Genomic DNA, 11738 nt, shown 5'->3' on the forward strand with positions numbered 1-11738 from the left:
CTTTTAACTTCTTTCACTGGGGCTTCTGTTTTTTGCTGTGAGATGTTCTTCGGTGCTGAATTACCTTCTGATGTTCAAGTGCTGAGGGTTTTTGTTGTGCTCACACGAAGCAGTACTAAGGTCCACAAGTCCATGGGACCTGATGGGGTGCATCCACGTGTGCTGAGGGAGCTGGTGGAGGTCATTGCTGAACCGCTCTCCATCATTTTTGAGAGGTCTTGGATAATAGAGGAGGTCCCTGAAGACTAGAGGATAGCCAATGTCACTCCGGTCTTCAAAAAGGGCAAGAAGGAAGATCCGGGTAATTACAGGCCTGTCAGCCTCACCTCTGTCCCTGGAAAGGTGATGGAACAGCTTGTGCTGGATACCATCTCCAGACAACTGGGAGAAAAGGAGGTTATCATGAGTAATCAGCATGAGTTCACCGAGGGGAGGTCGTGCTCAACCAACCTTGTGGCCTTCTACGATGCTGTCACATGCTGGGTGGATGGGGGAAGAGCGGTAGATGTAGTCTACCTTGATTTTAGAAAGGCATTTGATACTGTCTCCCACGACATCCTTATAACAAAGGTGAGGAAGTGTGGGATAGACGAGTGGACAGTGAGGTGGGTTGAGAACTGGCTGACTGGCAGAGCGCAGAGGGTCGTCATTGGTGGTGCAGAGTCTGGCTGGAGACCTGTGACCAGTGGTGTCCCCAGGGGTCTGTGCTTGGGTCCGGTCTTGTTCAACATCTTCATCAGTGACCTTGATGAGGGATAGTGGCCACCTCAGCAAGTTTGCTGATGATACGAAGTTGGGAGGATTGGCTGACACGCCTGAAGGCTGTGCTGCCATTCAGCGAGACCTGGACAGGCTGGAGAGCTGGGCAGTAAGAAACCGGATGAGGTTCAACACAAGCAAGTGTAGGGTCTTACACCTAGGGAGGAATAATTGCATACACCAATACAGGCTGGGGGATGAGCTGCTGGAGAGGAGCTCTGCAGAGAGGGACCTGGGCGTCCTGGTGGACGACAGGTTGGCCATGAGTCCAGCCAGTGTGCCCTGGTGGCCAAAAAGGCCAATGGCATTCTGGGGTGCATTAAGAAGAGCGTGTCCAGCAGGTCGAGGGAGGTGATCCTCCCCCTCTACTCTGCCCTGGTAAGGCCTCATCTGGAGTACTGTGTCCAGTTCTGGGCTCCCCAGTACAAAAAAGACAGGGATCTCTTGGAAAGAGTCCAGCGGAGGGCCACAAAGATGGTGAAGGGCCTGGAGCATCTCCCCTGTGAAGAAAGGCTAAGTGAACTGGGTCTGTTTAGCCTAGAGAAAAGACGACTGAGAGGGGACCTGATCCAGGTTTATAAACATCTGAGGTGTGGCGGCCGTAGCGGTGAGGCCAGTCTCTTTTCAGTGGTACGTGGAGACAGGACGAGGGGAAACAGACATAAGCTGCAGCATAGGAAGTTTCGCACGAATGTGCGTAAGAACTTCTTTATGGTGAGGGTGGCGGAGCACTGGAACAGGCTGCCCAGGGAGGTTGTGGAGTCTCCTTCTCTGGAGATATTCAAGTCTCACCTGGATGCCTACCTGTGCGACCTGGTGTAGGGAGCCTGCTTTGGCAGGGGGGTTGGTCTCGATGATCTCTAGAGGTCCCTTCCAACCCCTACAATTCTGTGATTCTGTGAAGCTCCTCGTAAGCTAACCTGGCTCGTGATGGTGGTTTGTTTTTTTTGTTTGCTTGGTTTTGTTCTCAGTCTTTTCATTGGAGAAAGTTAATATCTTCGAAATAGGAATTCTGCATTTCTAGAAGGTGATTCTTATAGTCCTTTGGGGTTATGTCTGAGCTTGTAATGTTGAGTAGCAACATGCAGAGTTTGACATAGAGCTGATTATCCTATGTTCATGAACAGTAAATTGAAGTGCATGTTTCCAAAGTAAACTTAGATGAGAATAATAATGCTTGATTACTTAAAGATACTCTGCACCCTGAGAAGAGTTTATGAAGCGTGCTCATGGTAAGAGGAGCAGAAATGTCAGATTAGGAATTGAGTTTGCTTGAGAGAGTCATTAGTGGATGCAGACTACCTTTTTTCTTTTTCTTCACACAAGGACAATCTTTGGGTTTTCAATCTTGAAATTGTGCTTTGAATAATTCCTCTGAGCGTTATGAGTAGATTTCACATACAGTTTTCAGTCCCAAATTCTGTTTGCAGCTTTGATTAAGCTCCTCAGTGTGTTAGAGTTCTCCATGCCTATGTCTGGATCTCTCTATCATTCATAAGACATGTTCTTAACTCAGTATCTAGAACTTAGCCAACGTGTGAAACTTCAAGACATGCACCTGTACTGATTCTCTTTTATGTCCCCTTTCATGGATTGTTTTGAGGAGAGAGGTGTACATTTTTCCTTTTGCTAGTCTCTTAGTTTGCTGGGAAAGCCATTTATGATCTCATGCCTTCCTAGTGACCCACCGTTAATGTACTGTCTCTAGTATTTACAAGTTTCCTAGGAAAGTTATTACAGTCCTTCACGACTGTAACGAATGGTAGGATTGTTAGTATATTTCAAGATGATGAAAGAGTGATGGTTTTTTATTCAGAGTTGAGATCTATAGCAGATGCAGACAATTTCATCTCTTTGGCTAGATGTGATTCCAACCTTAATAAGTAAACTCTGCTGTCTTTTCCATGTGTTGTTTATCTTCTAATACTTGTACCTATAACTTCCTATACAGTACTCTTTCCTGTTACATCTGAAGTTGCTTTATTTCTTAGTGTTAGCATTGTTTTCTTGTGACTTTCCCTGCTGTTTCTGTTATGCCTCCAGAACGTCCTCCTTGAGGAGGAGCTCTTGTTACATGCAGCTCAGCATGTTTATTACCCACTGTCCTGGTGTCAGTGTACAAGTAGTTGTGAGATGTTTTGTTCGCTTTCTTACTTGGTAGCTTTCTTTCCTTCTCTCCTGTTTCTTCTTTTCCATCTCTAGGTTTGGCATTTCAGTAGCGCTTTTGTGTTCTGCTTGTGTACTCAAAGGACTGTTACTCTGTGTCTTTGTATCTGGGGTTAGTTGTGAGATATTGCATGGAAGTTTTCAGGTGTGAAGATGGAAGGGACTTAGGTCAAATGTAAGCATGTAGAATGAACATAAGGATTCTTAATGGCCAGGAAAAAAATTACCTCTTGCACAGTTAACAGTTAATTTAAATTTTTGTTCACAGTAAAGATGAGCTTCATTGCAAAGTAATTTGGAGCAGATGGGAGGTGGGGAAAAAAATGAAGAACAGAGATGCTGAACTGTAAAAGGCTGTAAGAGTCAAGGTGACAGATGAGAGTTTAGAAAAAAGCGGTGTAGTAAACAAACTACAGAACTCAAATCACTTCTTCCTTTGCTGACGGGCAAGAAATGGAAGAGAAGGAATCAGAGGTGACAGTGAAGTTTTGATCCTGAGGGAATAGAAGTGTATGCTGTCTTTAAAATGGAGGCGGAAGGCTGTAGCGAGCGACTAGGGAAGAAGGGCAAGCTCAGCCTTAGAAAGAATCAGTTTCTGATAATAGTGTGGGAGGTATGGGAGAGGAAGCTGACGCTTGGATTAGAACTGACTTGAAGGATAGGTGCTGAATTATTTCCATGTATTTGAACAGATGAGTAGAAGTGGCAGCTAAGCTGGCAGGAAACTTGTACTTTCAATGTACCTGTTTCCTACAATGGGGCTAGAAGAATTGATAGAGCAGCAAATCAGTGTTTGGGGAGTGTAATGTTAACAACTGCACAAAGAGCATTAGGAGTATTTCTGATTACAGTATTACCTTTTGTCATGTATGTAGTGCGTAACTTGAGCTGCTGTGTAGATGCTGTGAGTTAAAACAAACAAAAAAACGGTGTCCTATTTAATCAGTTAATAAATGTATCTCATCTCTTGTGCACAGATATTTGATTTAATGGATGCCAAAGCCCGTGCTGACTGCATCAAAGAAATAGATCTTCTAAAGGTAAAAGATTTGGTTTAAAATAAAAAATTGCAGCTATCGTTGAAGTACGTTATTTATTTTTTTTTCCCCACAGATATATTTGAAAGTGGCCACAGCCTTTTTAAGCCTCACTTCAGGAATCTTTGATTGCTTTGAGAGTTAACATTGAGAAGTGAATCCTAGAAAATGATGTAACTTTTCAAGCAGGCATTACTTAAAAATACAATATTCTAGAAAAGTGTCTTGTGCATAGTAATTTTTAAAAAAAATGACTGTTTCAGATGAGTTTAGCATGCTATTAAATAGATGCAATTTAAAAAGTCGTCTTTCTTTCAGTGTGACTTCGACCTAAAATGGCCACAATGTTCTTGCAGTCTTGCAAAGTGCCTATCTGTCAGTGCTTCTTGTAAGCACAAATATTTCGTATCTTACTGTAGTAAATTTTAGGTGTGGTTTTTTTTTTTTGCCTAAATAAAAATGTTAGATTCATAAGAAGTAAGACATGGCACTAAGATGTGCATTATAAATCTGCTTTCTTAGCAACTGAATCATCCAAATGTAATTAAGTACTATGCATCATTCATTGAAGACAACGAACTGAACATAGTGTTGGAATTAGCTGATGCTGGGGATCTCTCAAGAATGATAAAGGTAGGAATAACTTTTTTTTAAACTACTAAAATTTATTAATACTGAACTTCTCTGGTTGTTCTTTGTCTTATCATCGCTAGGTTGAGTGTAGTTAAAGTAGCAGGAAATGTGGAGAAAAGTGGAGTGTTATACTGACCTTTGTTTTTTTTTCGTGTATACCTAATGTTGATTTGCTTGGAAGTATGTTTTTTTTTTTAACACTGTTGCTCACAATGTAAGTGCAGGTAACTAGACTTCATTTATAGCTGGGGAGAGGAAAAACCTAAAGAAAAGCACTGTCACCACCTTTCTGAGCAGTACATTTTGATGCCTTTCCTGATTTTTTGGCACAGTTGCATTTTTTTATACTTCATAATAGCCCTGAAAGCAGAAAAGGCTGGTGTCAAAAGGAGTAAGTAGTTGCTTCTTTATCTTCAACTCTGACTACCAGTCACTTTAGCAAATAAAATAATGATTGAAATGGAAATGACCACATCATTTTCTAAGTCTTAAAATACTTACCTTGAGACTTAAAAATGTTTTGAAAACGTATTTCATGATTTGCTTGAAATCATGTCTAGTGGCTGTGGATTATGGGTTAAGTGCTTTATTCTGTTCTACTTAAACACCAGCTGATTGAGAATGTTTATCCAAGTTGTTTGAACTTCATGTGCTGAAACTTACATTAAGTTTTAACCAGCTTTTCTTATCCGATTGTCATCTGAATATTATTTCCCCTGCTTCTCTACCCTTTTTCCATTGAGTCTCGGTTTTATTGTGTCCCCTTGGTATACTTTCTTGTGTGTGTACCAATGTTATTGTTGTCGACACAGCACAACTCTGGGAATGAATAACAGTAGTTACTATTCTCTCTGCAACATCTAGGTACAGGGCAGTGTTCTGCTGTTTCATTGAAAACCTACATGAAGGGAGAATGTTAGTTTCTTTCTTAATGACTTACATACTGAGTTCTTTTTCTTTGAACTCTAGAAGAATGTTGCCTTCTAGATTGATAGCTGTACACCAGGACAGTCAAAATTTGGTTCTAAACAGGTTGACACTATTCTGTTAATATTTATATCCGAATCTGATATTTTTCTTTGTCTCATGAATTATTAATTTTGTGGGGTTACATTTCATAAAACGTAAAGGCAGGTTTGTCTTTTCTTTTGAACGTTCAGTTTTGACACAACGGTTATTAATATGAGTATTCTGTGAGAGATTGCCTTATGGCATGTTTGGTCTTATGACCCATTGAAGCTTTTTTTCTCCCTTCACTTTTTTTTTGTTGTTGTTTAAATCCAGTGTGTGAATAATGGCTCCTCCGGTGCAGTTGGCCTCATTACCCCTTGTCCAAGTCATTGGGTATTTCGTACCGGCTCGATCTTGGAGGCAGTTTGTGATTGTCCTCTTACCACAAGGATCATGTTTAATGTAGCAAACTTAGATTGCTGTTTGATGTTAATGACAACCTATCAGGCAATTATTAAATATGTATGAGGTGTCACAGTGCGCTCAGTCTTCATATTGCTTATGGAGAAAATGAATTGGTAGACTGTTTGGATGGTATCAGTGTAAGTGTGGGGGCATTAGTTACAATGTCTTTTGAACAAAATATTGTAAAAATTGCCTGAGAAATAAATAAAAGGTAATGATGTGGAAAACTTCCTAGCATAATGTCTGCCTGTCATGTTACTAAGGTAAATATGTTCTGTTATTAAGCAAGTGAGCCGTGCTTCGGTTTCCAGTATTGCTAGTCTGCTGCTCTAAGTTTGCAAGAGGATGTAGAGGCACCCCCAGAGGAAGGTTTGGGTATTTGGCTGCTGTGTGATTTGTAGAAACAGGGGTGGAACGTGTTTTTTATAATTGTAAATGACCGTGGCTTGAATGACTCTGAAACTAGTGTTAATGTCAAGGAAAACTACTTAACTGGTTTACTTGGGTATTTGTTGTGACATTATTGGCACATCAGAGAATGCTTGCAAAGCTGTGGTGGCTCACAGGCTACCTTAATGAATTCTTTAGTTCTTCCCTTAATGAACTCAGTCCTCCCAGTCCAGCTTTTGTACTGTCCCTCTTGTTACCTGTGAATAATACTCTCTTTGTCCCCATTGAGTAGACAACTGAGGAAAATCACTTGATGCATTCATACTGAGGACCAATAATAGAATTCATAGAATTGGATGTATGGAGGAGGGTAAAAAACCTCTGCATTGGCATTTACAAATCTCATAATGAAATAAGGAGCATCACGTACGCATTTGCTTCTGTCCCTCTACCTCCTCCCCCCACTCCAATTTAATCCAGGGATTCAGTAAGAGCTTCACTTTATCGCCTTGCTCTCATTTTCTGTCACACAGATGCATTTCTGTACAGCATCTCTTCTCAAAAGTAGAAGGTCCAAAAATGAAGTTTTTTTTTATCTTAGTTTTTAATGGCCACGTTCTTGAACATGTCATGTTAGTAACACGGGAAGAAAACCAAACCCTGTCAGTTTGGGAAACAGTTGTTTGACTTAGCATTGGTATTGCACTGAAACATACACAGCTCTAAGCTGAGTAAGCCTTGTGTAGACAGGATGAAAGGAGGAAAAAGTTCCAATCTTCTGTGTCTGTAAGATTGACTGCTAGATAGTACTGCACTGAAGATTTTAAAAGTAAGTAATTAGTAACTGCTGTGCCTGCTTCCACTTCCTTGCAATCTGACTGTCAGTGCCTGTGATCCCTACTGGGGAGTGTGGCAATCTTAAAATAATACTGTTCCCAGAGTTAAGGGTAGTCAGAGTCCTGGTATTACCATGGAACGCCACCTCCTGTTATGATATGAAATAAGTTGTAAGGCAGGTTTGGGGCTCGATCTCCTCTTCTGTTAGTGACTTCACAGCACAGTGACAGGGTGAAGTTGTTTTGTGGTGACTAAACTGTGGACATAGAAAAAATAAATTTGAAACCACTAAAAAAAACAGCTGGTATGTATTGGGTAAGGAAAATACCATTTAAAAAAAAAAAAAGAACCTGATGGCATTAGCCAAGAAAATATATCAGAAAGGTTCAGTAGAAAATAAAGAAAAACATAACCAAAACTGGTGAGCAAAGACTGTGCTATGCTAAAATGATAGCACTTGAACAATATTGAAGAATAACTAAAATATTTTATTTAGAATTTAAGTAAAGAACTTTCAGCTCTGCTTCCCTTTTGTAGATATTTTTAGCTTTTTTCTGGCACAAAATCTTAGTGCTCCAGAAAAAAAAAGCAAACTTGAAACTGAATGTCATGCTGATCTTCAGGAAGTTAATCATGTTTTGGGAACAAGCATGAAAGCTTTCATCTAAAAAGCTGAAATCATATTAGCAGATTTCTTAAGAGATAGAAAGAAATGGAATTTTACCAAATGTGCAGTTCACCTATTATTCAGTCGTATTTTTTTGCGTGTAACAAATTAAATAAGCATTGCTATCTAACTAAAATAAGCAAATATTTTTAAAACTTAACGAAATACTTTAAAACAGTATGAGCTCCATACTGATTTCTCAGGTTTCTGTAGTTGGAGACAGTGTGCTCTTTGTCCTTGACCAAAGGTATGTGTGCATTTATGTATTTAATAGGACAATCAAAACAATGACAGTCATAGGTAGCACGTCTGAATTGCTGGTTGTGGAGTTACAGTCTGTGTTTAGACTTTTTTTTATTTGTCTTGCTGATTATCATTTTGACGTTTCAGCTATTCCGCTTATTTCGGTCTTTGCTATGTGAAATTGCATCAGGCAAGTTCTCTCCTGGGATGCACACCTTTCCACCTCTCCCCATGCCAAAATATATCTGGAATGAACTGGTTTGGAGCATATTTGCAGTGTTAAGGGCGTACCTCGGCCTTTTTGGTACAATTCGAAGCAGAGCTGGTCTGTTACTTTGCTTCTACAGCATTACGGGACAGCTTTCATTTCATGAGGGTGTAAGGGAGCAGAATTTCTGCTTCAGTCATGGACAGCTCTGTCAGCCCAGAGTGCTGATCTTGCTAACACGAAGCTGCTGCAAATCCGCTGCGGAGTCCCCGCGACTGCAACACCAGTGCTGTATGGTGTGCGCTGAGCAGGGTGAGGTGATGGCGAATGCTGATAGCACATGCTAGTGATAAGTTGATTTTTTTCTTAATTGCAAAAGTGATAAATCTCTTTTGCTGTGCTAATTGGAGGATTTGGGAGAGTATGAAGCTAGGGTAGCAGTTGTGGAAGGAAGTGATGCAGGGTCAGAACAAAGCAGATCAGCTGTTACCTCTGCCCAGGGCACGACCTAGTGTCTCAGGAGACTGTCAGCTACTAACTGACTAGATGGGTTGACTGTTGCTTGTTCATACAGAATATTGATTGACAGTGGCAGCAGTTGTAGGAGATGGTTGGCCTCTGTGTTTGGCAGGCTGGTTGGTCAACAGTGCTGTTGTGCCGTTTTCAGTGTAGTTTGGGTGGCAGTGCTGCAGCTGCAACATTGTGCTGCCCACCCAGCTGTGTGAGAACACGTTTTTGATTTGTTGGAATGAAACAAGTTCATACCAAAATGTTCCATGCCAGCTGACTGCTTCCCTGTGTTTCCAGAAGGTGTGATTTATTTGAGGACTAAGGAAAAATCCATGATTCTGCCAAGATGTGATGTTTATTTGTTTTAAAATCTAGTAAGCATTTTGTCTGAAATGCTGTAGCCCCTTGTGAATTGGATCAGATGTAAAACTTGAGAAGTGGATTTTTCTTACCGTAATGGCCATGAAAACTCACCTGAATTCAATTCCAACAAAAGAGTTTGTATGTGCTTTGCAGAAATGGCTGGGTCACAGCAGCCAAGGTGGTGACGTTCCTCCATGGAGAGCTGCACAGACCTCTTGCATCTCCTAGTGCTGACAGCATTGCGTACCAACTGAGTGAATGAATGCTTCGACCTATAGCCTGGGTGACTGAAATGAAATTGCTTTGCCAGAGACAGCTTTTTTCCAGATGTTCTGGACAGGCTAAAACTTCACTATTTCTCAGAGGGTACTTATTCTTTCTAACATAAAGTAATCTGAGCTGAACGTGGGAAAGGCAAAAGACCAGGTGGAGAGGAGAGTTGGTTGGGACAAGCAACCAAATTCTCCTGAAGTGGAGAGAGAAACTAGGACTGAGGCTGGGGAAGGCAAGTGAACTGGGAGCAGCTGGTGAGCAGTTCTTGGGAAAAGGCAGACTGGGCAGTTATGATGGCACAAGACATTAGGGAGATAATGGTGAGTATGTCAGTGGGAGTAAGAGTGATGTACTGAGAGAAATGGGGCTCTGGTGTTGAACCCAGCGAGCTGAATGAAGTGTGTTTCCAGAGAGTAGGACAGGCTGGGCAAGGACCTCAGGGATACAAACGAGCTGTCAGCAGGCAGAGAGCCTGGCCTGGGATATGTTGGCCTGGCTGGGAATGGGCAGTGATTGCATACAGCAGAGAAAATGGAACGAAGAGATGGAAATGAGGAGACAGGTCTGAGAGGGATGTAGAGAAGAGGCAGGTTGTGCAGGGGTTTACAGGTAGTCCAAATGTAATGGGGGCACGAGGAATCTGCTCTGCACTGCCACCTGGGGAGCAGAATGGGCCTTGAGGTGAGGAGTGTGGCTGTTTTGCTGCTGCTGGCAAATGTAAACGTCTGCTGGTGGTGCCCAGCTGTTCCCTGCTGAGGGGTGGTATTTGCTGTGCAAGTTGCTTGGTCAGCTCCTACACTAGCTGTGGCTGTAAAAGTGCCAACTCTGGTGAACTGCTGTGTGATGGAGAGCCTGCATTTTTTTGTTATTTTTATGTGTTTTTTTCTTTTTTTTTAAGTTGAGGGTATTGCATATAACCTAAATAAGCATCGTGGAATCTGTGAAGTCAAATAATCAAAGCTAGAAAACAATATGACCTATATTTTATGCTCCAGCAATTTACAGGTTTAGCTTTTCCTTGATGCACCACTGTTCAGTGTTACAGATGCAGCTACTGTTGGAGAGAACTGTGGTTGTGCAGTGTGTGCTGTAATGAGTTCTGTGTGCTGCCTCCTGTGCTATAGTGGTAGTTTTCAAGCCAGGGAATTCAAGGAAAACAGAAGTTTTGTGGTTAATGCAGTTGAATGCTTTCCAGAGGCAGTTTTTCCTCATGGTCTCTGGTGCTGCTGTCCATAAGGGATACTGTATAAACTGCTTGAGCTGCTTTTGTGATGGGAACTGTAATTGCTTGTTCTGTATTTCTGATAATCAAGGTAGAACTGGGGTTTGTTTTGTAGAAGTACTGAATGTTCACAGCTCCATCTGATCTGAGCAGAAACTGCTTTGAAGTTGAACTGTTCTGTAAAGCAAAGAATGTCAAAAAGAAGGTGCTTAAGATTGGTGTTAAAAGTAATTAACGCTTTTGATCTTGATTCTTTGCTCCCTATTCTAATCCATAAAATGGGGATGTTACCATCTTATCATCTTCAAGACCAGGCTGGACATGGCTCTGGGCAACCTGGTCTGGTGGTTGGCAACCCTGCACGTACCAGGGGGTTGAAACTCGATGATCATTAAGGTCCTTTTCAACCCAGGCCATTCTATGATTCTGTGATCATTTTTAAGGCCATATGTGAAGATAAGTTTCACAAAGTTTGTTGTATTAATTTGATACGCCAAGGTTGTATAGCAGGAAGCTTTCCTTCTCATCTTATACTAAACTACAGGCTGTGAATGGTGCACTAAATAAAGCCTGCAGACATGTTGAACCTGCGTGTGAACTGAGTGTCCTGAATGAACGAGAAAACGGTCTTCAGAAATAATAGTTAAAAACCAAACAGCACAAAAACTGGTAACTGCAAATGCTCTTGAGGAGGAGAAAGTATGCTGGCTTTAATTCTGGGAGCTTTGTGTATGTGTATTTACTTCCAAATGCCTGACATCATGAACTGGACACAGTATTTCTGTAAGTTGTTCTTTTTTGCGTGTTTCTGTACTTCCTTTTCAACATAGTGATTTATTAAGATTGGCAAACAGCAGTTTTAAGAAGAGACTGCAGGTTGTAGTATTTCTGTTTAGCACATGCTTTTGTTTTATGGTAGAGAACAGATTAGCAATCTCCTGGCATTATGTCATTGAGAAAAGCCTCAAATATCCACATATTATTTTCTCCGTGTTTAACGTTGTCTCCTTTGTT

General features: G+C 41.3%; 1 protein-coding gene across 1 annotated transcript in view; it reads left to right on the plus strand.

Annotated features, from left to right (window-relative positions):
* The window catches only part of LOC100546512 (serine/threonine-protein kinase Nek7-like), a 29345-nt gene extending 19854 nt beyond the window's left edge, over positions 1–9491 (plus strand). The window contains exons 4-7 of the mRNA XM_031554958.1: positions 3903–3965; positions 4485–4595; positions 8109–8152; positions 9383–9491. Coding sequence (XP_031410818.1) covers positions 3903–3965; positions 4485–4595; positions 8109–8152; positions 9383–9491 — 327 coding nt within the window. The remainder of the gene's footprint in view (positions 1–3902; positions 3966–4484; positions 4596–8108; positions 8153–9382) is intronic.
* The last annotated feature ends 2247 nt before the right edge of the window (positions 9492–11738 follow it).

The sequence above is a fragment of the Meleagris gallopavo genome, chromosome 10 (genome assembly GCF_000146605.3).
Source record: "Meleagris gallopavo isolate NT-WF06-2002-E0010 breed Aviagen turkey brand Nicholas breeding stock chromosome 10, Turkey_5.1, whole genome shotgun sequence".
NCBI lineage: Eukaryota > Metazoa > Chordata > Aves > Galliformes > Phasianidae > Meleagris > Meleagris gallopavo.